This window comes from Pan troglodytes, chromosome 3 (assembly GCF_028858775.2).
Source record: "Pan troglodytes isolate AG18354 chromosome 3, NHGRI_mPanTro3-v2.0_pri, whole genome shotgun sequence".
Lineage (NCBI taxonomy): Eukaryota > Metazoa > Chordata > Mammalia > Primates > Hominidae > Pan > Pan troglodytes.
The window spans coordinates 151,349,875-151,376,747 of record NC_072401.2 but is presented as its reverse complement, the minus strand read 5'-3'; the positions used below and the strand labels follow the sequence as shown (position 1 = coordinate 151,376,747).

Here is a 26,873-nt window from a genome sequence, read left to right as displayed (position 1 = left end):
TGGGAGCTCTATAACTGATTATTGATTACCTGAATAATTGATTGCCACTAGCTATAAGCAGCTCCTCTATTTACTCCACCAACTCCTATAATCCCTAACCATGGAATGGCTGTGCTGTCAAGTGAGCATAGGTTCAACTTTTCCAGGCAATAGCAAACAGCTTTCCACTTCCAGAAGCAGTTTATGAGAGTCTCCATTGCTTCATATACTTGGAAACAATTAATACTGTCAAAGTTTTAACCTTTGCCAATTTGGCACTTATGAAATTATATTTCTTTGTGATTTTAATTTACATTTTCCTAATGACAAATAAAGTTGAGAATTTTTGTATGTTTCTGGGCAATTATTTATTTCTCCTTTGTGAACATCTCATGGTTGTATTTTTAAAAATGTATTTAAATGCATTTCTTTCATTTCACTTTTTGCCCTTTATTTGTTCTTTCCATTTTGTACTTGTTATTTGCCCAAGAAGAAGAAATAAAAATAATTCTCTTATTTTTTGAAGTATCCTCTTGTGCTATCTTTCATTTCTGCTAGCTTGGCATTTATATTTTTGTTTTTATTTTTTAATAAATGGTTAATCTGTAGATTTTAATGTATTTTACCTTAAACTCCCTACTTTCTTATTCCACACAACGATGGTAGATTGACTTAACTTCTAGAGTTTAGTTCCTTCTTTTTTAAAACCTCAAAAATTAGACATAATTATTTTGTTTCATTGTGTCGTTGTTTGTTAAAGTTTATCTATATGCTTCCCAATTATTTCACTTGCCATTACATCTAGCATCACAGACCTCTTGGATAATTTTCCTTCTTGAACTACATCCTTTAGAAGTGCCATTAGTAAGGGTCAGTTGGCAAAATACTTCAATTGATAATGTATTTTTTCTTCCTCTCAACCATACTTTCTTAGCATTTTGAAGTTATCATTCTTCTGTCTTCTGGCTACCATTGTTGCTGGGGGTAAAAAAAGATGTTTGTCAAGTTGCCTTTCTTTTGTAGGTAATATGTCTATGTACTCTATTTCTAAGAACTTTTTTTTTGTCATGAGGTGTGTAAGTGTAGTTTATTTTGTTGTTATGAGGTGTGTAAGTGTAGTTTATTTTGAACTATTCTCCATTTTTGTTGGGCTTCTTATATCTGAAAATCAGTGTCTTTCAGTAATTCTGAGAACAAAAACCCCAAACACAAAACTCTGCCATTATATTTTCAAATACTGTCTGTCTTCTATAATTTCTGTATAAAACTCTAATTAAAATTTTTATGAATCTCTAGGTCTAGTGCAGTGGCTCACACCTGTAATCCTAGCACTTTGGGAGGCTGAGGCAGGCAGATCATTTGAGGTCACGAGTTAGAGACCAGCCTGGCTAACATGGCAAAACCCCATCTCTACTAAAAATACAAAAATTAGCTGGCCATGGTGGCGTGGGCCTGTAATCCCAGCTACTCGGGAGGCTGAGGCAGGAGAATTGCTTGAACCTGGGAGGTGGAGGTTGTAGTGAGCCGAGATCATACCAATGCACTCCAGCCTGGGCAGCAGAGCGAGACTCTGTCTCAAAAACAAAAAACAAAGAAAAAAAGCACAACAACAAGAAAAAACTTTATAAATCTCTAATCAGACATATGTGAGTCATTCAATTGTCATTGTCCTTACTATTTTTCCTCTTTTAATATTTGCCATCTCTTTCTGTCTCACTGCTGCAACCTAGGTGTTTTTTTATCCCTCATAGTTTATATTATCAGTTCTCTTTTTATCTGTGTCTATTATTTTCTTTTGTTATTCACTGAATTTCCAATTTTAAATATTATGTGTTTTATTTTTATAATGTCGATTGTTACTTTCCAAGTCTGCTCAGTCAATTTTGATAATTTTTTTGTTTCTTCAATATATTTCTCTAAACATGTAGAAATGGAATTTCATTCTTATTTTATAGTCTGTAAATAATAATTACAGTATATTTAGTCTTTGAGGTTCTGAATATGTAGGTTCTGATTCCTTGATTGCTGCTTTCTCATGTTTACTGAATTTCCTGATTTTGAGCTAATTTTTCTTGGTATTTTACTGTGAGAATCCTTAGAAGTGTGGGTTAAACTGCAACCTAAAAATGATTGATAAAATTGCTTTTACCCAGTGCTTTAGGGCACTACTAAGGTGAGACGACTTTTATTCTAAATTTTCAAACTTTTTTGGTGGGGGCCCAGATTTGTACGGCATTACAGTAATCTGAATTGAACCTCTAAATCTAGGTAAATGGTATATTGTCATTAGAAATTCCTAGAGAACTTCTAGGAATTTTATCTCTTCACTCAGAGCCAAGGCCACAGTGTGTATGTGGTCTCACAGTCTCTCTCTTTCTACAGGACATTTAAAAAATCTTGGTTTATGCCTTAAGTCTACTGCCCTTCCAAGACTTGGGTTTTATGAGTACTTTTCTTAGATTTGACTTTCCTTGGTACTCTGGGTTCCAATGTTTACCTCTCAACTGCAGGGCATGCAGGTCATTAAAACCTAGACTCTAAGCTGTCAGAAATTGCCATACCATCCCCAAGGCAAAGACAAGCTTCTGAAATTATAAAACAGTAATTTCAACATTTCAGTGTTTGGCCAGAATGGAATTCCATTACTTTCCCATCAGCTCAGCCATGCATGAAACAACATCGTTTATTTTTATGTTTTTAGAATTTATTGTTGGATTATGTTGAGATTTGTTACTATGAACATATTCCTAGAAACAGCAATCCCCTTGTATCTTTTTTCAAATAGATTCCAACCTTTACAGGGGCTTATATTGGGATGCAAAGTTCCCTATCCATTTCCCTCCTTCTCTTCAGCCTATGTATTGCCTCCTACACTTAGCTTAAATACCTACACAAATGATTAAATTTCTGTGGTTTTAATTTTTTGTGAAGGTTAAAGAAATTTTCTCTAGTGACTGGTAGATGAGCAACATGTATTTTTCTGTGTCATCTTCTCCAGTCTTTCCTAATCTGAATGTTGAATGGCTTTTTGAAGCCATGGCTATTACAAAGTGACCAGCATTATCTTTGGGTTACCTTCACCTCTGTAAAGAAATGTAAATAAAGGGAATACTACACTTAAGACCACCTTCCAAAGTGGAGGCTGGTCTGGCTCCATGAGAAGATTTTGCATAACTCCCATGGGTGGTTATATGGCTTTTAAACCATCCTGTCGTTTGTTTGCATTCCTGGAAGCTCTCAAATTCAAGAATGTAAAGAGATTGGCTTGTGAAAAATCTCAGAAAGATGTGTTTGGTACCTCCTGATTCTGCATGTGTGCAAGTGATTGACATTTTTTCTGTTTAAATCGTATTAGTAGCAGCATAAAGAATGCAGCCCACTGCTATTTCACAGAAGGCACTAGGGACATGACTGACTTCTTCAGGGCAAATGCTAGTGTTAATAGCCCAGCCTAGCAGAAAAAAACTCTTCAGTTTACTTCACATGTTTTAGTATATAATTTGTAATTTTATATGTATTTACAATTAATAATTTTCTCTTCACAGTACCTATTTAAACAAACATTTCGTATTATGTGAGTGATGTGTTTATTAATGTTTCTGGTAGGGTCACAAGGTTGTTTAAAACCCAGAAAATCCCTTCCTACTTAAAAAATAAAGGGATGGAGGAAGATCTACCAAGCAAATGGCAAACAAAAAAAAGCAGGGGTTGCAATCCTAGTCTCTGATAAAACAGACTTTAAACCAACAAAGATCAAAAGAGACAAAGAGGGCCATTACATAATGGTAAAGGGATCAATTCAACAAGAAGAGCTAACTATCCTAAATATATATGCATCCAATACAAGAGCACCCAGATTCGTAAAGCAAGTCCTTAGAGACCTAAAAGAAACTTAGACTCCCACACAATAATAATAGGAGACTTTAACACCCCACTGTCAACATTAGACAGATCAACGAGACAGAAAGTTAACAAGGATATCCAGAAATTGAACTCAGCTCTGCACCAAGTGGACCAAATAGACATCTACAGAACTCTCCACCCCAAATCAACAGAATATACATTCTTCTCAGCATGACGTCACACTTATTCCAAAATTGACCACATAGTTGGAAGTAAAGCACTCCTCAGCAAATGTAAAAGAACAGAAATTACAACAAACTGTCTCTCAGACCACAGTACAATCAAACTAGAACTCAGGATTAAGAAACTCACTCAAAACCGCTCAACTACATGGCAACTGAATAACCTGCTCCTGAAGGACTACTGGGTACATAATGAAATGAAGGCAGAAATAAAGATGTTCTTTGAAACTAATGAGAACAAAGACACAACATACCAGAATCTCTGGGACACATTTAAAGCAGTTTGTAGAGGGAAATTTATAGCACTAAATGCCCACAAGGGAAAGCAGGAAAGATCTAAAATTGACACCCCAACATCACAGTTAAAAGAACTAGAGAAGCAAGAGCAAACACATTCAAAAGCTAGCAGAAGGCAAGAAATAACTAAGATCAGAGCAGAACTGAAGGAGGTAGGACACAAAAGCCCTTCAAAAAATCAATGAATCCAGGAGCTGGTTTTTTGAAAAGATCAACAAAATTGATAGACCGCTAGCAAGACTAATAAAGAAGAAAAGAGAGAAGAATAAAGTAGATGCAATAAAAATGATAAAGGAGATATCACCACTGATCCCATAGAAATACAGACTGCCATCAGAGAATACCATAAACACCCCTATGCAAATGAACTAGAAAATCGAGAAGAAATGGATAAATTCCTCGACACATACACCCTCCCAAGACTAAACCAGGAAGAAGTTGAAGCCCTGAATAGACCAATAACAGGCTCTGAAATTGAGGCAATAATTAATAGCCTACCAATCAAAAATAGTCCAGGACCGGATGGATTCACAGCCAAATTCTACCAGAGGTACAAGGAGGAGCTGGTACCATTCCTTCTGAAACAATTCCAATCAATAGAAAAAGAGGGAATCCTCCCTAACTCATTTGATGAGGCCAGCATCATCCTGATACCAAAGCCTGGCAGAGACACAACAAAAAAAGAGAATTTTAGATCAATGTCTCTGATGAACATCGATGCAAAGATCCTCAATAAAATACTGAAAAACCGAATCCAGCAGCACATCAAAAAGCTTATCCACCATGATCAAGTGGGCTTCATCCTTGGGATGCAAGGCTGGTTCAACATATGCAAGTCAATAAACATAATCCATCCTATAAACAGAACCAAAGACAAAAACCACATGATGATCTCAGTAGATGCAGAAAAGGCCATCGACAAAATTCAACAACGCTTCATGCTAAAAACTCTCAATAAACTAGGTATTGATGGGATGTATCTCAAAATAATAAGAGCTATGTATGACAAACCCACAGCCAATATCATACTGAATGGGCAAAAACTGGAAGCATTCCCTTTGAAAACTGGCACAAGACAAGGATGCCCTCTCTCACCACTCTTATTCAACATAGTGTTGGAAGTTCTGGCCAGGGCAATCAGGCAGGATAAAGAAATAAAGGGTATTCAATTAGGAAAAGAGAAAGGCAAATTGTCCCTGTTTGCAGATGACATGATTGTATATTTAGAAAACCCCATCATCTCAGCCCAAAATCTCCTTAAGCTGGTAGGCAACTTCAGCAAAGTCTTAGGATACAAAATCAATGTGTAAAAATCACAAGCATTCCTATACACCAATAACAGACAAACAGAGAGCCAAACCGTGAGTGAACTCCCATTCACAATTGCTTCAAAGAGAATAAAATACCTAGGAATCCAATTACAAGGGATATGAAGGACCTCTTCAAGGAGAACTACAAACCACTGCTCAACGAAATAAAAGAGGACACAAACAAATTCAAGAACATACCATGCTCATGGATAGGAAGAATCAATATCATGAAAATGGCCATACTGCCCAAGGTAATTTATAGATTCAATGCCATCCCCATCAAGCTACCAATGACTTCCTTCAAAGAATTGGAAAAAACTATTTTAAAGTTCATATGCAACCAAAAAAGAGCCCACATAGCCAAGACAATCCTAAGCCAAAAGAACAAAGCTGGAGGCATCATGCTACCTGACTTCAAACTATACTACAAGGCTACAGTAACCAAAACAGCATGGTACTGGTACCAAAACAGAGATATAGACCAATGGAACAGAACAGGGCCCTCAGAAATAATACCACCCATCTACAACCATCTGATCTTTGACAAACCTGACAAAAACAAGCAATGGGGAAAGGATTCCCTATTTAATAAATGGTGCTGGGAAAACTGGCTAGCCATATGTAGAAAGCTGAAACTGGATCCCTTCCTTACACCTTATACAAAAATTAATTCAAGATGGATTAAAGACTTAAATGTTAGACCTAAAACCATAAAAACCCTAGAAGAAAACCTAGGCAATACCATTCAGGACATAGGCATGGGCAAGGACTTCATGTCTAAAACACCAAAAGCAATGGCAACAAAAGCCAAAATTGACAAATGGGATCTAATTAAACTAAAGAGCTTCTGCACAGCAGAAGAAACTACCATCAGAGTGAACAGGCAACCTACAGAATGGGAGAAAAGTTTTGCAATCTACCCATCTGACAAAGGGCTAATATCCATAATTTACAAAGAACTTAAACAAATTTACAAGAAAAAAATCAAACAACCCCATCAAAAAGTGGGTGAAGGATATGAACAGACACTTCTCAAAAGAAGACATTTATGCAGCCAACAGGTATATGAGAAAATGCTCATCATCACTGGCCATCAGAGAAATGCATATCAAAACCACAGTGAGATACCATCTGACACCAATTAGAATGGCGGTCATTAAAAAGTCAGGAAACAGCAGGTGCTGGAGAGGATGTGGAGAAATAGGAACACTTTTGCACTGTTGGTGGGACTGTAAACTAATTCAACCGTTGTGGAAGACAATGTGTGGCGATTCCTCAAAGATCTAGAACTGGAAATACCATTTGACCCAGCCATCCTGTTACTGGGTATATACCCAAAGGACTATAAATCATGCTGCTGTGAAGACACATGTACACGTATGTTTATTGTGGCACTATTCACAATAGCAAAGACTTGGAACCAACCCAAATGTCCATCAGTGATAGACTGGATTAAGGAAATGTGGCACATATACACCATGGAATACTATGCAGCCATAAAAAAGGATGAGTTCATGTCCTTTATAGGGACATGGATGAAGCTGGAAACCATCATTCTCAGCAAACTATTGCAAGGACAGAAAACCAAACACCGCATGTTTGTGCTCATAGGTGGGAATTGAACAATGAGAACACTTGGACACAGGGTGGGGAACATCACACACCGGGGCCTGTCGTGGGGTGGGAGGAGTGGGGAGGGATAGCATTAGGAGATATACCTAATGCTAAATGACGAGTTAATGGGTGCAGCACACCATTATGGCACATGTATACATATGTAACAAACCTGCACGTTGTGCACATGTACCCTAGAACTTAAAGTATTAAAAAAAAAAACCTTTAACCACATTTGGGTGTAAGTGTTGGGGCATAGTAGGCCAATTATAAATTACATATTTTATAATTTTATGCTAATAGGAGTTAAATGAAATGTATCTATAATTAAGATGCAAAAATTGAAGGCTAAAGATTTATGGTTTATAAATGAAAGAATTTAATCATTAGACCATGAAGGAATTGTCAAAAGAAAAAATCATCCAATGATATTTGAAAAGAGGAAGGGAATTGATGGATTATATAGGTGCTTTTTTAGAAAGAAGCCTCAGGTGTAAAAATATTGTGTAAATTATCAGAAGCTTGGTACCAGTTAAACTGTGGGATTTGAGAAAATATGTGGGGAAAAGGAGTATGAAAAGTAGTTTTCAGTACATCTATTTAGGTTGTTACAAAAATTTGAAAATTTTTCCAGGGGAGTTTAATAAATGACTTACATATTCAGCCAAGTGTTTAGAATGTGTCACTCCAAATGCATTGGCCTGGGAAGACCAGGTTTTTAAAGAAGGATGATAAATCATTCTACTGTAAAGACACATGCACACATATGTTTATTGCAGCACTGTTCCCAATAGCAAAGATTTGGAACCAACCCAAATTCCCATCAATAATATACTGGATAAAGAAAATGTGGCACATATACACCATGGAATACTATGCAGCCATAAAAAAGGATGAGCTCATGTCCTTTGCAGGGACATGGATGAAGCTGCAAACCATCATTCTCAGCAAACCAACACAGGAACAGAAAACCAAACACTGCATGTTCTCACTCATAAGTGGGAGTTGAACAATGAGAACACGTGGAGACAAGGAGGGGAACATCACACACTGGGGCCTGTTGGCAGGCAAGGGGCTAGGGGAGGGATAGCATTAGGAGAAAAACCTAATGCAGATGATGGATTGATGGGTGCAGCAAACCACCGTGGCATGTGTGTACCTATGTAACAAATCTGCACGTTCTGTACATGTATCCCAGAACTTAAAGTATAATAATAAAAAAAGAAGTTGAAAGAAGCAGGTAGTGGCTGTGTAAAGAAGAGAGAAAGAATTTAAGAGAAAATAGAGGTGAAACATCAAGGCAGAATAGACTTGAGATGTGAATATATAAGTATGTAGAAGACTAAGACTTAGAAAAACACCAGACCCCTTATAACAAAGGCGATATTTACTTTGCAAAAAGGAAAGCAAAAAAAAAAAAAAAAAAAAAAAAAAAGGAAAGAAAAAGAAAAAATCAATCGCTAATTATGTTAGGTAGAAAACATCAATGGAGGTTGCAAAGGCAGTGAAGTTGGAAGAGAGAAAATAGAATCACAGAGGACATCTAAAGAAAGGAAATCCTCAGGAATGTTTGTCTGAGATTGTTTTACTTAACAGCCTTCACATTTGCCACCCCTTATTATGGAGAATGTGCCAATTCAGTTAGTCTGGCCAAGAAGGAAGGACTTGAAAAAAAAATTAAGTTGGCAAGTGTAAACAGTAGTAGCACAGAAGGACAGTGTGTCCCAATCCAAGTGTATTGTTTTGTGTAAAAGTATGAAATATCAAGATTAACAATTTTTTCCTGGCCATTAGTATTTTTATAGCCATGAAAATGTGTCACGGAACATCTTGAGGGTGACATTTAAAATATAGGTCCTGCTTCCTGCTTTATTATCATTTACATGTTGTACATACATTTAAAAAAGTACAGTATTATTCTTGAGGATTATTGTTTACTTTGAAAAAGGAAACATGATCAGGGAATTCTAAATGTAACAAATATTGAGAGATGATGCACAACAATTTTCTGGGTTACTGTTGTGTTCCCGAAGAAAGGTCAATGTTAGTTCTTAAGAAATGAATGCCATGAAATGAAATTAACACTTACTAGTAAGATTGCATCTGAGATGGCAGCATAAGTCAGAATGAAGCTTAACTCAGTAAAAGAGATTTGTGATTTGTTTAAAATGTTTTAGAAATCAGTGTATGTCAATGCTGAGTATTTTTGCAGGATAAACACACTTTCTTCCACGTTTCATCTTTACATTGGCTCTTTATATCTCTTGAGAGTTTATAGAAGAGACATTTTTGGCTTTGGTTGTCAATGACACCTTTGAAACTTAAAATGCAAAACTAAAATAATCACTTTCCTTGTGGTATCATGAGCACACCATATATCACTGACCAATAAATTTTTGTTACTGACTTCTTAGAGCGCCTGAGGGAGACAACAACACTAACAACTCAAAATCCTCTAACCATTTTACTCATTTATCAAGTTTACTTCAAATTCCTCTTCCCTATTTTTTAAAAGCTATTTTATACAAAAATTGTCCTGGAAGATTATAAAGTAGATATGCAAGACATCAGTGCCTCTAGCTATCAATTTTACATTTGGACCACACTGAATGACCAGACAGGCAATGGCCCAGTTTTTCTGGGGTCTTGTAGAATTATCTTCCTCAGTTATTCTTCTTATCTTTGACTAATATTGAAGGATTATATAAGAAAAATCCATAAATTGTTGGAAGTGATGCTGTTGAAGCTGGTATATTATGCCAGGTTTATTTGAAAAACCTATGGAAGCAATTTTTCACTGAAAATAAGCTTGCTTTGTTACAGACATTGTGAATGTTAGAACTACTGTTTTATTTGTTACTGTGTGTTTTAGTGTGTTAGGGATACCATAAGAAAATACCACAGACTAAACAACATAAATTTATTTTCTTACAGTTCTGGGGGCTGGAAGTCCAAGATTAAGGTGTCCGTGGGGTTGGTTTCTCCTGATGTTTCTCTCCTTGGCTTGAAGATGGCCATCTTCTTATTGTGTCCTCACGTGGCCTTTTCTTGGGTATCTTTTCCTCGTCTTATAAAGTCATCAGTCCTGCTGAATTAGGCCCCGCCCTTTTGACCTCATTCAGCCATAGTTACTTCATTAAAAACCTTATCTTCAAATACAGTCACATTGCGGGATTAGGGCTTTGACATATGGATTTAGGGGAAGCACAGTTCAGTCCATAACACCTCAATAGTTAGGTTTTTGAGAGCCAAATTTCAAATATCACAAATTATCAGAGCATATTTGGCATTATTTTTCTACCCATATTTTCCCCTTCACTGGATTTTATTTCCCTTTTGCATATGTACTGTATTTATTAAAAGGCATCTTAAATCTCTTTTGTAAGACAGAGGACAAATAAATAAATAAATAAATAAAATTCTGATCTATAATATAGTTGTAAGGATATTTGCTCATTAAAATAACTAGTAGGAACTGTATTCCTAGGTGCTAAAATGTTCTGAAGGAGGTTCAACAGTCATACCCCTCTGAGTATACTAAAAAATGTATATAAATGTGCAGATTTATAATATATATTATAATGATTCTCCCTTTGATAATATAACAGAACATCAATGGAATTAAAATTTTATAGGTGATAACATTGTTTTTCTACTTATGTCAACTCTTCTTTTCCTTATTATAGAAAACCTTTAAAACCCTTATTAAAAAGGAGCAACAACCTATCAAGCCAGAACCAAAATCACAACCCAGGTATATCTTTTATATAATAGAAAAGTGTAAATTAATGCACTCATTTTTGTTGTTATCAATGTAATTGCTGACTTTAATAACTAGGTTTAAGGAAGTATAGGTTGTTGAAAGCTCAGGTTTTAATACATATTTTTCAATGTGGCCTTTTAATTTGATGGAGGAAAGGAGAAAAATACAGTTTTTTGAGTGTTTTAGTAATCAGTTAGTAGACCCAGCTGAAGTTTTACTTTTCAGTATCTAGGAGAAAGCAGTGGAAACATTTAATTTGCCATAAATGACAGTAAATGCCATAAATGACAGTAAATGACAATGCCGTAAATGACACTGCATATGTTTTAGCTATTTTTTTTTGTTTGTTAGAAACTATGTACCACAATTCACTAGGGTTAAGCATGCATTTCAATGACTCTATTAAAAACTCTTAGATTGCTTTGCTACTTTATATACTTTGTTGATAAACTGTTTTGAAAACATTGATTTTGTGAGACAGATTAGAGTGTGAGATTGAAAGAAGCAATTGTGGAAAGTTAACAATGAAGTTTCGAAAAGGGCAGGTTTTATACTTGTGTTTTCTTATTCACTGGGAATACATTCATTTATTAATTATAAATGATTATAAGCTAAAAAAAGAATATTTGAAGGCACTGGAGAGTGATGGCATGTGGACAGAAACTGGAGGGAAACTATCTGACTCTTGAAAGAAAGGAACTGCAATGGGTAAGGTCCCCATTTATCTAGCTTTTCCAACGTCATGCAGTGTAAGATAATGAGAACTTAGGCAGAAAACCTCAGTGTTAATGGTGTGAAATGTCAGAAGAGTTTAGAGCTGCCAAAATGACTAAAAGTTGATTAGGAAATTTCATAAAAGGAGAAAACCACAGAGAGAGGAGTCCCAATTCTGTGTACAAACTCTTCTAAAATTATGGGCTGACTCCTGAATTGTGCATGTGTAGAAAAGACTTCAAGAAAGTGCATCCTAAAGTAACAGCTTGCATAGTTTTCAATTGCTTCATCTGTTTACATAGAAAGAAAAAAAGATTTTTCTCTTTCTATGGATGTTGGAATTAGCAGATAATGGCTTTAAAGCAGTTACTATAAATGTTCAAAACTTAAAAAAGGTGTTCATAATAACAGGAGATCCCCAGTGCAGAAATAAAAGCTATACAAAAAATCAAATGAAAATTCTACATATAGCAGATTTCAACAAACCATTAATTAATTTGCCAAAAATGACAGTTATAGAAGACTACATCCAATAATGTAGAATATACATTATTTTTAAGGGCACATGTAACAGGCTTTATAAAGATAAGAACAGAAAGCAATGAAATAGAAATTAGGGAAACAATAAATCAAATTAACAAAGCACATTAATCTTTGAAAAGATTAATAAAATTTATGTGCTCTTTTTAAGACCAGTTTTTAAAAAAGAAGAGATAAAACACAAATTACCAATATCAGGAATGAAAGAGAGGGCATAATTGTATATCCTATAGACATTAGAATAATAATAAAATAATATGTAAATAACTTCATGTCATTTGCATTTAAGACGAAGTAGTCTAGTTTTTTGAAAACAGATAGCATACCAAAACTGACACAAGAAGAAATAGAAAATCTGAATGACCTGTGTCTACTAAAGAAATTGAATTTGTTTTCAAAAACCTTCCTACGGAGAGACTTCCTCTAAAGCAAATAAATTATAACAGTCACATGTACATTATTTTGAAAATATTTGATGGTGTTCAAAGCAGTTCGTGTTCTTGCATAAGTCCTTTTCCTAGAAATATTCTTTACCTGGTTAATTTGATTGGGAAGCCTTTTTTCCTTACAGATGTTACTAAGTTAAAATTACTCCAGCCATTTCAATGATAAAAAATTGGACAGCCTCCAAGATGAATGTTTATTATAGCTATTTCCCTGGAGCCAGCCAGCCAGTCAGATAATCTGGACTCTAAACATTTTTCTGTATAGTCTACCCTGTGTAAGTTTTTCAGGGATGTCTTAAATATTTTAAAGAATGATGGCTGAAGGAATTTTAGACATCACTTGGTTCAATCCTTCTATTTTCCAATTAGGAAAATTGGGATAAAAAAGATTTAGTGACTTCTTCAAGGTCCTGAAAGTAAAAAACAGAACTGTGACTAGAATCTAAATCTCACCTCACAGCATAGTGATATTCTTAGTCAGTCATGCTTCTTTTATACCATTTGTATCTTAAATTTTGATAGGCTTTCTGATGATTACTTAAGAGAGGTAAATTGAAACTATACTTAATAAATTATTAAACTTGAGTGGCTTTAGTGATTTAAAAAATATTACTGGCATAGAATCAAAGAGAGAGAGAAATATGAAAGAGTGAAATTGAATGTGAAAATAAAGCAAAGTAGTGAACAATATAAAACTATATATATGTATATATGTGAGATTTTATATATGTCTATATAAAATACACAAATGTACTTAATTGAAAATATTTAAGTAAATCAATATTAAGATTCTCTTCTTTATTTGAAATCCTGCACCATTTCTATCATAAAAATTCCCTGAAACTTTAGAGTCCACATGTTGGATTTATAGCTTTGCCTAAAGAACTTTTCTTGTTACAGAGGAATTTCCCATATATTTTTCGGCTAGAGGTTTCCTTACAGCCTGCATGAGGCAGAGTATATTATAACCTTCCATCAGTCATCAGTCAACTTCAATAAAGTACTGGTTAATTTCTAAAGTACTTTTGTGTTTCAAGGGTAAAAATATGTCACACATATATTAATATTGCCAGGCTACAGTAAATATAAGAGAGTCTCTTTTCCCCCATCTCTTCTTGGTTATAGAAAAAAAGATGATGGAATTAATTTACACATACCCACAAGCTTTGCGGGAACCCTTTACAGTTGGCAAATAGGACTGGTTTATGTACCCACTCAGCAGTATTTTTTTAAAAGAGGCAGTCACTTGGCTGTTAAAAGGTGGGAGTGGGGAAGTTAAGCAAACTAAAAAATGCTGCAGCAGCACTTGGTCTGGAATGACTGCTAATGTGAACACCCACTCCTATTCTTGGTTGCCTTTGCCTTATATGGATAAATAGTGGTGGATAAGTCAGAGTCCTGGTTATTTCTCTCCTAATTTGCAATGATCACAAACCTAAAAAGCAAATTTCAAATTCATTTGTCATTGTTGTTGTTCATCTTCCTGTTTTCTTCAACTGTAAACATTTCAATATTCAGAAAGGGAAGAAAAGATGGTTGTATAGTGCTTGGGTACTTTTGTTTGTATATGTACAAGTATATACAAGATTTTCCCTTAGAAGCATTATTAAACAGAGCTATAATGTTAAAATCTCACACATTTAGAATGAATTTACTGGGTTGAAAAGACTGCATAGTGAATATAGATACTTGATTTAATTTGGGGGTTCTTAAATATATTTATGTATTTTTATGAGAAAAAGTTTATCTTTTTGCTATCATTTTATAATTCTGCTATATAAGTATTCATTTCATATACACCTATGCTCAACATTTATACTAAATTATTTTCATAGATGAAAACTTATAAAACAAAATTGCTTAATATCTGAATTTTTCTACTTCCTCAATATTTTAATTTAAATGACACATTTTCAAATTGTTAGAACTCCATAAGTTTCTGAAAGTTGTTAGAAATTCATAAGATTAAAATATGGTTGAGAAATTCTAAAACCATTTTTAAAGGAAAAGAAGTTTATGTTAAACATTTCAAAGAAAGCCACCAAATCTCAGTTCAATCAGAATTGCCAAAGGAACATTTTTCTGTTTTTTAAATAAAATATCTATTTGTCTTAAAAATTAAATACCTCTAAACCAGATAGAATTGATTCAAATAAATGTTGTTCTTAATTTTTAGTTTAAATAAATGTAATGTGTACATGAATGATAGTGTATACATTTATTTTTTATTTTTATAAAGTTAAAGATTATTTTGTGATGAAGTGGGATCTCATTTTTTCCTAGCATCATATTTTTCAACTACTTCTTTATTAATATATTTTCTCTTTTTTAGTATAGTATCCTTAATATAAAATATCAAAAACAGTTTATATTATTAGCTAAAGGGAAGTAATGCATTGAGAGTTCATTCTCAATATCTAAGCAAAAACTGTGAACCAGAAGCTGTATAGATTATAATTCATTGTACTATTGTGATGACATGTTCTTTTATTTTCCATAAGAAAAAATACTTTATACATAATGTTCCTTGAGGTCCACTTGAATTTGTTTAGTACCTCTAACCATATTGCAAAAGTCTACGTTTTCCTTAAGATAACCTATTGCATTCCATGAATAAAACACTCTTTTGATGTTTTTTTTTGCAGTGAGCTGTTAATGCTTTGTAGATTACTATGACCTCAGTGATAAATTTTCCTTTTGTTGAACTTCGAAAGCTCATAATTGTTTTTAAAAATGCTTGACTGATTTCCAGGTATAGAATATAACAATTGATGGGTCTTTAATTCATAGAGGAAAAGCATTCTATTGTTGACTCATAATATTAAATTTGTGATTGTGATAAGTTCAGAGGCTGGTCATCAGCCTTTCATATTTTTAGTATTTAATTTGCTTTAATTATTGATATAAGTGTTAACATTTAAATTTACCATCTATGAAGTAAGTGTACTGTTTTGGAACTTTTGAGTTTTCCTGATTTTCAAAAAATCTTTAGAATTTCAAATATTATTATAGTTCATGTAAATATGTATATGAAGAATAGTTGTATTCTTCCTTCTTCCTATTTTGTAGCATACTGGAACTAAAATAATAATAAGATATGACACTAATATCTTTCTGAAAGGCAAATTGAATTACCAATTCTAAATATTTTCTTTTTTGATATAGTGGCATATGGTACATCAACTTACATATCTAAGTATAAAATTCACATTTCAGAGTATTTATGTAGGTCCTTGAATGTTTCCCTTTTATCTTGAAAATTACTGTATTCTCTTTGTCACCATTTTTTTTTTTCCTGAAAGAGATCAAGTCCTCTTATTTTATCTCAAAACAATCTTAAAATTTCTCACCTAAAAACTTTTCTTTGGTCTCTCATGAAATTTTGTTACCTATGAATGGAAAGTTAGCCTGCTTATCATTAGACATCTTTTGTCAATTGGTTCTTCTGGGTCAGTGCCTATCCTAAACATTATTTGAAAATAAATGTATGGTGAATAACATTTCTCAGGTGACCTCTACTTGTGTATTCTGTCTTTGCAGAATTATAGACTTTGAGAGTTTGAGGAAACTTAAAGATTTTCTACTAAAACTCTCTTTCCAAAGGACAAATGTCCTCTATAACACTGTACACACATAGACATTATTTGCAAAATCCAGGGATTCATAATACCTCAATTCAAGTGTCATCCTATTTAATTCAAAGGACTGCTCTGATTTTCAGAGAGTTGTCTGATTTAAGCTTAATACCTATTTCTCTTGAACTGGTATCCCTTGGTCTTCTAGAAGTCACCCCTCCTTATCAACTTTTTCTTTTCTGATTAAGCCCCTCAGCCTATTTCAACTAAATATATATATATATATATATGTCTACAGCATCTTCATTGGATTGACTGACCCATCTAAATAGGAATTACAAGGGTGCAGGATCTGGTGGCTGTTTGTTCTTTGTATTGGTTTAGCATCTCAGGCTCAGATGACTCAAGGACTCAAGTAATGTCTTCAGGATGCATTGTCTTTTCTCTCATTTTTAATCTCTGCTTGGCTTTAATACTTCCTTCTATAGAATTTTTCTCCATGTGGCAAGGAAAATGGGTAGCTCCCAGGTATCTAATTCACTTCTCATTCTTACCAAAATGGCGGTGTTGTATTAGCACAAAAAATAAAAAACAAAAACAAAAGCAACAAACAATTCCCCACCAAACCTCCCCGCTCCAAGGCAGAAAGCACCTTGCCCCTCCCCTTCTCCTCACATACACACACACAGAAATATTCTGGCTGACTTCCCACCTTGGAAGACATGACCAGCCCTAGACAAATCATGGGAGAGTCACATGACTGGAATGGGAAAGTGCAATTCTCCAAAGAATAGGAGGTGCCAGACAGAGGAAAGAAACAGATGCTCACTGTACTAAAAAATGTCCCCATTAAAATATGCTTAGGAAAGAACACAGTATTTCAAATGAAATTTTAGTAGCACAATGTAAAGTGGAACCCAACCCTAGACCCTGTAGATCAACTCATGAAACCCGTCATGTCAGCTTTAGGGGTCAACTTCCCAAGGGCAATAACTCATACTGATTTGAGTTCTGAAAAAGAGACAAACCCCGAGAACTTTTCAGATATTCTAATGTGTTACTAATATATTCTTCCTTTCTCATTCCTTCCTGTTCTTTCTCTACCTCTTTATTTCTCTTTTCACCTATTATACAAGAAAAGTAGTCATTTTCAGGGATTCTGGGCATAGAAGGGAGATAGACCTGTAGATCATTATAAAATAGTGTAATAACTACAATGAGGGAGGTAAGACACCTAACATCTTCAAGGTCATAGTGAAATTATTGTGCAGTCACACACACACACACACAAGTATATATATACATGTGTATATATGTATGTATATATATATATGAATTGAAGTACTTTACAAGTAATTTTATTACATTTTGACTTAGCTTCTTGTCACATTTTCCTCAGATAATTACTACATGTCATCTTTTCAGTAACCCCTCCACCTGCCATGACATACTATTTAAAATTGCATATTTGATCCCTGCCAGAACTCCCCAACCACCAAATCCTACTTTATTTTTCACCATGGCACACATCATCTTCTAACACACTCTATTATTAACTTGGTTACTGTGATTACTATTGATCTATTCTACTGGAATATAAGCTCAATAAGGACAGGGGAATTTTTTTGTAGTTTATTCAACAGGGTATCTTCAACATTAGAATAGCACCTTACACAAGTAATAAAATAAATATGTAAATAAATAAATATTTGTTCAATTATTGAGTCACCCTTTTAATATGTTTTCTCTGCTTTATAATGAATTTTCTTTCTCTTCCATCTGTGTATAGTTCTCAACTCAAGTTAGAAATTAGAGACTGCTTCCTGGGCATCTTCACTGGAATATCCCATAACAACTGTTCAAAATTGAAATAATTACGTGTTAGTTTTCCCATCCTTTTCTACTGTGTCCTTTATCTCAGTTATTAATGATGCAGTCTCCCTCCCATCACCCAAGACCACCAAATCAGCCTATAGTTCCCTACCTTGTTTACAAAGATTTTATGAGAACCTTGAAAATTGCCTACCTGAAATTCAGACACATCAAAAATTATTTCCTGGTCTAGCAATATAGTAAGAAAAAGCAAAATAGCTATAAAATTAAATTAAAATAAAGAAAATGAGTTTAGCATGACATGAATTATTCTTTTTGTGTACATTCTGGCTCTTGGCACCACTGCTTCATTTGTTAAGTCCTCACCCAACATACAGTTGATAACTGATAGACTCTAAGATTTAATTTACTGGCCTAGAGTTTACAATTTTTTATTCTTTTCTTTTTTAAAGTGAGAGCATTTGCCATTCTCCAGAATTCTCACATCACTTTTATTCTCCAGTTTCTCAAAGATAGATCAGCAGATTTCTATGGAAAATTATTCACCTGAGCCCAGAAAATTTAACTAATTAAAATAAGTCTCAATTTTCTTTATGAGATCTTTTGTGGCTTGCGTTTCAGTTCTCTTCTATCAGTATTTGTTCTATCATTTTTAGTCTGATGGTTATTCTTTTTGAGCATAGTAGAATTGAAATGGCCTGAAATACTGCATTTAAATAAACTCTCAGGTGATACTGATCTGCTGGTGCTCAGACTACACTTTGAGTACTAAGCTAGAGAATATACTTAACTGTGTCCAGTACTTACTTTCCTGGCTCTGTCAATTCCTAAGATGACTTAGTTGCTTTCTGCTATGACTAGCTAGTTAATAGAGCTATAGTTAATTCCCTTGATGATATCTCAGTGTCATGATCTTGGGATAGGATGAAGTCTTCAAAAGCAGCTACTAGAGACTGCATCTCCTGAAAATGCTACCATCTCCAAACTCCCTCATATACCTCCAAGTCAAGTGTTATTTAGCTGCATCTTAAGTCTTCTAGGCCTGTTTTCTTTAGGATTACTTCTCAGTGGTATGAGGCAAAAATAAAGATAACCAAATTTAAGGCAAGCAATTGCCTCTTATGCAAAGGTCCTGCCCAAGAGAGCTGTATGCTGAAGCAGGAGCAGGGTCAGGCAGTGAACTGCTGGTAGTTCATGCCTCTGAATGTGTCCAGAGTCTAACACTGGCATTAGTCACGAGGCATCAGAATGTCAGCATCACTCGTTTCCCAGTCTAGCCTAATTGGATGGAAAAAAACACTGCTCTGATAGGCAGAACAAAGAGGACACAAAATAACCAGTTACTGTCGGCTGGGCTCTCTGGTAAACCTGAGTTAGAGCATATTGGCTTCAGCTACAGGCTAAATCGGGGCCTTCTGCTTTCTCCCCTGGAATAGAAATGGCCTCATCTCTAGAGAAGTCAAGAGTGTACTTCCTCACTCATAAGCATGGGATACACATACTTCCACTAGTTTCTGCTGAAGGGTGTAGCAGAGAGTAAGGAAACTGACTGTAGGAAATCAGCAGCTGGGAAAGAGGAAAACTGGGCCTAGTTCAAGAGGAAGGTGTAGGTGTGACTCCTGCATGTAATATGAAGAAAATCGTCCAAGGAGGAGCAAGCAGAATAGAGAGACAGAACACACATAAGTTCTCTTCTTTAAAACATAGTAATCCTCCCTAATAGTGCAATGAGAATGAATGAAATCTCAGGCAGGGAAAATCAGATTTGCAATTGCTTTTTCATGGAGGAACACATTAAGAGGGTGAATAGAGAGGCAAAAGCATGGGGAAGGGGGACAAAGGATCCCATCTCTCTCTAATCCAGGTTACTCTCAGACTGTCCACAGTTCTACTTCTCTAACAGGCTTTGCCTATGATTGCCTGACCATCATTCTGTGTGTTCCCGCTTGGGGGTCTCCCCAGTCTTTTGGAAATGGTAGTCCCTGATATATACGTGGTTGGGAATAAAACATTGAGTATAATATTAGAAATTGATTTTAGAATCACCTGAATTGTGGACATTCATTTATTTTCTGGAGCCCTATAATCTAAAGTCCCTATTCTAGGGATAAGGAATCTTATCTTTCACCCTTTTTTGGGCAGAGGTGAGAGAGACGGATGGGAGTAAGTAGAGTCAGCTCTTCTCCATGACTGACTAAAGTTTGGATTGGGAGCAGAAGTATCCCCAAGAGGAATAAATAACTGTGTTGGGATGAAGAGCAGAACAATTTACTGTGTTCCCTTTTTCATAGACAAAAATTGACAGCTCTGGTCACTGTGCCACTGAAAAATCAGCCCTCATCACGCCTTTGGCATAAACACCCTAGTTATTTCAGTTGACTTCAATGGTAATATTTTTCAGTATCCTACCGGTAAAACATGTAGGTACAATAAAATGGAGTTTCCTACATGTTTAGGTTAAAGAGAGTTCCCTAAAATGCATTATATATTAACTTGATTTAAAAAATCAGAATCTAGAAGTCTTAGCCAGAACAATCAGGCAAGAGAATATAAAGATATAAAAGGTATCTAAATAGCAAGAGAGGTCAAACTATCTCTCTTCACAGATGAAATGATTCTATACCTAGAAAACCCCATAGCCTCTGCCTAAAGGTTCCGTGATCTGATAAACTTCAGCAAAGTTTCAGGATACAAAATCAATGAACAAAAGTCAGTAGTATTTCTATTCACCAATGTCCAAGCTGACAGCCTAATCAGGAACACAATTCCATTCACAATAGTCACCAAAGGAATGAAATACCTACAAATACACCTAACCAGGGAGGTGAAAGATCTCTACAATGAGAATTACAAAACACTGCTGAAAGAAATCAAGGATGACCCAAACAAATGAAAAAACATGCTTACTAATAGGAAGAATCAGTAGTGTTAAAATGGCCATACCGCCCGAAGCAATGTACAGATTTAATGCTAGTCCTATCAACTACCAATATCATTTTTCACAGAATTAGAAAAAACTCTTTTAAAATTCATATGGAACCAAGAAAAGTGCCCAAATAGCCAAAGCAATCCTAAGCAAAATGAACAAAGCTAGAGGCATCACACTACCTACTTCAAACTATACTATAAGGCTACAGTAACCAAAACAGCACAATACTGGTACAAAAACAGACATATAGACCAAGGAACAGGTTAGAAAACTCAGAAATAAAGCCGCACACCTACAACCATCTGATCTTTGACAAAGCCAACAATAACAAGCAATGGGGAAAGGATTCCCTATTCATTAAATGGTGCTGGGATAATTGGCTAGCTATATGTAGGAGATTAAAACTGGATCATTCCTTTCATTATATACAAAAATCAACTCAAGATGGATTAAAGACTTAAATGTAAAACCTAAAAGTATAAAAAATTCTAGAAGAAAACCTAGGAAATACCATTTTGGATATCAGCCCTGGCAAAGATTTCATGACTAAGACTCCAAAAGCAATTGCTGCAAAAACAAAAATTGGCAAATAAATCATAATTAAACTAAAGAGCTTCTGCACACAAAAGAAATTATCAGCAGAGTAAACAGACAACCCACAGAATGGGAGAAAATGTTTGCAAACTATGCATCTGACAGAGGTCTAATATCCAGAGTCCATAAGGAACTTAAATCAACAAGCAAAAAACAACCCCATTAAAAAGTGGGCAAAGGACATGAAAAGACATTTTCCCCAAAATGAGACATATATGTGGCCAATGAGCATATAAAAAATGCTTAACATCACTAATCAGTGGAGAAATGCAAACCAAACTTACAATGAGATACCAGTAAGAATGGGTACTATTAAAAAGTCAAAAAATAAGATACTGGTGAGGTTGTGGAGAAAAGGGAGCACTTATACATTGCTGGTGGGAATGTAAATTGGTTCAGCCACTGTGGAAAGCAGTTTGGAGATTTCTCAGAGAACTTAAACTATCATTCAGTGTAGCAATCCCATTACTGGGTACATACCCAAAGGAATATAAATTGTTCTACCATGAAGAGACATAAACATGTATGTTCATGGCAATGCTATTCACCATAGCAAAGACATGGAATCAACCTAAATGTCCATCAGTGGTGGATTAGATAAAGAAAATGTGGTACATGTACACCATAGAATACTATGCAGTCATAAAAAAGGACAAAATCCTATTCTTTGCAGTAACATGGATATAGCTGGAGGTCATTATCCTAAGCGGATTAATCTGGGAACAAAAAACCAAATACCACTTGGGTGATATGTGCACTAAAATCTCAAACCTCACCACTATACAATTCATCCATGTAACCAAAAACCACTTGTACCCTTAAAGCTACTGAAATAATAACAAAAAAGCAAATCAAGCTAAATATTGGGTACACATGGATACAAGGAAGGGAACAATAGACACAAGGGCCTACTTCAGGGTGGAGAGTGGGAGGAGGGTGAGGATCAAAAAACTACTTTTTGGGTGCTGTGCTTATTACTTGGGTGACAAAATAATCTGTACTCCAAAACTCCATAACACAAAATACCATATACCCATAAAAAATCCTGCACGGGTACACCCTAAACCTGAAAAGGAAAATCTGTTGGAAAATTGAAACCAAGCAGCAGGAGTAGCTGTAATAACAATAAGACCCCTCTTTCCTTAGACATGATATCATGCGCCTGGAAAATGTCTTCTGCCTCCTGCACCCATGCCTGATTCTCTTCTCCCATAGTGAGTGCCTTAAGCATTTTACTACCTGAAATGTTCCAACTAGGAATCTACATAGGTGGTAAAAAGTATCCTACCCAGAAATTCCAATTGTCTTAGAGATTTTAAATGGGATATCAATCTCCATCCTTTGATATGATCTAGTTAAACAGATTTCCGTGGACCTAGAAACAGTCAAAAATAGGAGGGCACTTGTTTTTTGGGGGTTGGCATGGAGTAGCATTTTGAGGAATGATTGGGGTACAAAAAGAGAACAGAAGGCACCCAAGAATTACATCTCCTTTAGGTACTTAAACTATTTTAAAAATTTTCCTGAATTAAAGTGACATTATCTTCCACTTCAGGAGGAGTGCATCTTATTTTAGAAAGTCCCAGGAATACTGCTCTGATTTTTGAAGTGAACAGGTTTTACTAGCGTGAAGTACTGAACCCTTGGGAACAGTGGAAAAGGAATAGTAAAATAATAATGAGACAAAAGATGAATTTCACGAGCATGTATTACATCCCTCCCCTTAAAAATCTATATCACCCATGCTGAATTTAATGCATTGTTTTCAAACTTAACAGAAATCATTTAGGGGTTTAAAGTAGGCCACAAACTTGTTCCACTCATTACCCAAGTTACTTTCAAATACCACATTCAAAGCACAAGAGTATCACATGTTTCTACTTCAAGGCTGCACGTACAGAAAACGAAAGCCCTCGACACAGCTTGGTAGCAGCAGATCCAAATCAGAGTAAATTGTGTAAATTATAACTAAATTGCAAAGCATTTGGACAAAGCAGGCATGCTAGTCTAATCAGGAAAGCAGTGATATTTACTTTTCAATAATGCAGGTTGGAAGAGGAATTGGGGGAGGGAGGCATCACAGATCTCTTTTACTATATTTCTGAACTTGGCAACCTGATCTGGTTTTGTCACATATTTGCAGCTTAAAAAGTATTTGGCTTTTACAACAGCCGAAATAAGTATCCTTAATCACTTTCAACCTATGAACAGATGGGCAAATAGTGCTTTTATAAATGGAGCATACAAAATACTTCAATATCAGCCAAAACTAATTAGTAGCAATATCTGAACCAAACTCTAAAACTGATTTAGTGTTTAATATATATTATCATATAAGCATTAGCAGTTGAAAGGAAATTCCCTGTTCAAATGTTTGCCAAGCTCAGGGTGTAATGTTCGGACATGATTAACTTACTAATTAACTTATTGTATCTTTTCTCACATGTAATCTTGCATAATGATCTCTTATCTCTCTGAAAACTATTTGATTTGATGCTTTGAGCACAGATTTGTCAAACTTCAAATGAAAAAGTAAAAGGCAGCCAGTCAGCCCTGTTCTTTCTCTCATTCTTAGAGTGACATTAGTAGGAGGTGGCATGAAAACAAGTGGAGTGGTCTCTTCTGTGATGAAAACTTGTTTTGTACCTTGCCTTTAATGACTCACATTTTTATTTTCATGAGGATTTTTTAAGAGTTGTATGGAGACTCTTTAGTGGCTAAAAATGTCTGTAAAAATGACAATTTGCTCCATATCAAAATTCTATGGTAAAGAAAGGTAAATTTAAAAATTACATTTGGAGGGTAAGCAAAGAATAATTTCTGTGATTCTCTAACTCAGAGGAGGTCACTTAGTCTCCATGTATCTGACAGTCACAATACATTTCTCATATCTCATCTACAACTCATTCTTATATAAAGAATGAACATAAAGTCCGTGGCATAAAATTGAACATTTCTGTAATAGTCTGTCTGTATTTGTGATATGGCTGTATCTTTCAATACTCCCGAAACAAACAAATGAACAAAAACCTAAAGCCGGTTACCCAAGTCATCCTAACTATTGAGGATTGGCTATTGTCAATACCAATGTTTCTGTTGTCATGACATAATTTCGTCCTCCTTTGATTTAATCACACAGAGGATCAAGAAGGCTTGGAATTATGGCTGTACTACTTATAAATTTATCATTTATAGAATCAGAATAATAATCATCCAACAAAACTATTTTTTTTTAATTTTAATTTTTTTTTTTTTTTGAGCCAGGGTCTCACTAGGTTGCCTGGGTTAGTTTCTCACTCCTGGGCTCAAGCAATTCTCCTGTCTAAGCCACCTGACTTGCTGAGACTACAGGTGCACATCACTGCCTCCATCCCTAACAATACTATTTTGAAGAGTGAAGGAGAAAGTATGTCTGAAATAAATGCTTAATAAAAGATTGTTACTACCACTACTGCTGATATTAATGGATTTAATTATTAAACTTTTACTGTACACAGTGAACGCTAGCCTATTTCAGGAAATATGAACAAAATTAGAAAACAAGGAACAAATTATCATTTTTCTTTACAACCTAATTTTTTTTTTACAACCCAGCATCTAATCAGGAATTTGCATCAGTTTTACTGAAGGAGTCAATGAAACAATCTTTGAAGGAAGGTCTTGAAGAGGAGTTCCTTGGAAATAATTGTTGTGATTCCTATCCATTCCTGATTTAGAAACACTGAGTTAATATAACCATTAATAATATTTGGCATGTTTTTGTGGTCTTTTATATATATGTATATAAATATATACATTTTTTAATGTTACAATTATATAATGTATATAATTTAATAACCTTATTCTTTTAATATCAATTTTTGAAATGACAAGCATTTACTCAAATTATTACATAGTCTTCTAAAACAACACCTTTATGACCTCATAATTGTCTATTGATTGGCTCTAACACAATTTACTTAGATATTTGTTTCTAAATTTTTTCTATTATAATGAAACTGGGGATGGATGTCTTCATGCATATAGCTTTTTTCATACTTAGGGGAAATTTCCAAAAAGGAAATTACTAGGTTGTATGCTCTTGATTCATATTGCCAAGTCAATCTGTTTTCCAAGTAGATTACACAATTGAGAATAATGTTGGAAATGCATCTTGAACCAAACTTTCTCTGGAATTTTATAGGTTCACAGGGTTTTCCTCCTAAATTTGGAAGTGAAAAATGGTGCCTTATTTCTATTTTAACTTAAAATAATTATTGAAACATTTTTCTATATGTATGTTTCTAATTATTTTTTGCCAGGTGTGTGTTTTAACTAATCACAACAAAAAATGTATTTGAGAACATGATGAAACCTTCAAGGCACTCTGGTTGTGTGGTTCTCACAAAAATATGTTCAGAAATTATTATTCCATAGTTAGGAAATATAATGCAGATGAAATATGGGATGTTCATTTTGGAAGGGAAATTTGATATATATACATATATATCTTTTAATAGAGATATAAAATTTGAAATTAAGTGAAAGACGCTTTTATGAAGACAGGTTTGGTTGCTGGAAACTAAAAGAAAAATGAGCCAGGCTTAGTGATGCATACCTGTAGACCCACCTACTTGGGAGATTGAGGCAGGAGAATCACTTGAGCTCAGGAGTTAGAGGTTGCAGTGAGCTGTGATCGCACCACTGCACTCCAGCCTTGTTGATAGAGCAAAACTCTGTTTCTAAAATAAAATAAAAATAAAAATATATTAATAAAAGGAAATAAAAGGATCAGCAATAGATACTGTTTTATCCAGAAAATAAGTATAAATCTGAAATAATGTGAAGGAAGCCAGTCCCTTTTGCTTGTCTGCACATTATTACTATTCTTGGAATGTGTCAGGTGGTCAAAAACTAAATGACTGACTAATATTTCACCTTCCCATCCAGGGTCATCATATATCAGTGAGAGCTATAAGTTATTCTTTGGTTATAGATTCAGTAATAACTTATATAAAGAAGGGGAGCTCTAGAGATTCTAGTTATTTTGGAGATTAGTGCTAGACAGAATTACCTGTGTTTGTTTGTCACAGGGTAGCAGGTGCTTATTCCCCTTGATTGTAAGATATTATATACTACTTATGCATTATGGAGGAAGCTAAGTTGTTTGCTTTCTCATCCCTATCTTGTGATCAAGATGCATTCATAAAGCATG

General features: G+C 34.7%; 1 protein-coding gene across 21 annotated transcripts in view; it reads left to right on the top strand.

Moving 5' to 3' along the window:
• The window catches only part of IQCM (IQ motif containing M), a 464,883-nt gene that overhangs the window by 216,790 nt on the left and 221,220 nt on the right, over positions 1-26,873 (top strand). For all 21 annotated transcript variants that reach the window (XM_054683879.2, XM_054683878.2, XM_054683880.2 and 18 more), the window contains one exon: positions 10,972-11,039. In XM_054683879.2, the coding sequence (XP_054539854.1) occupies positions 10,972-11,039 (68 nt within the window). The remainder of the gene's footprint in view (positions 1-10,971; positions 11,040-26,873) is intronic.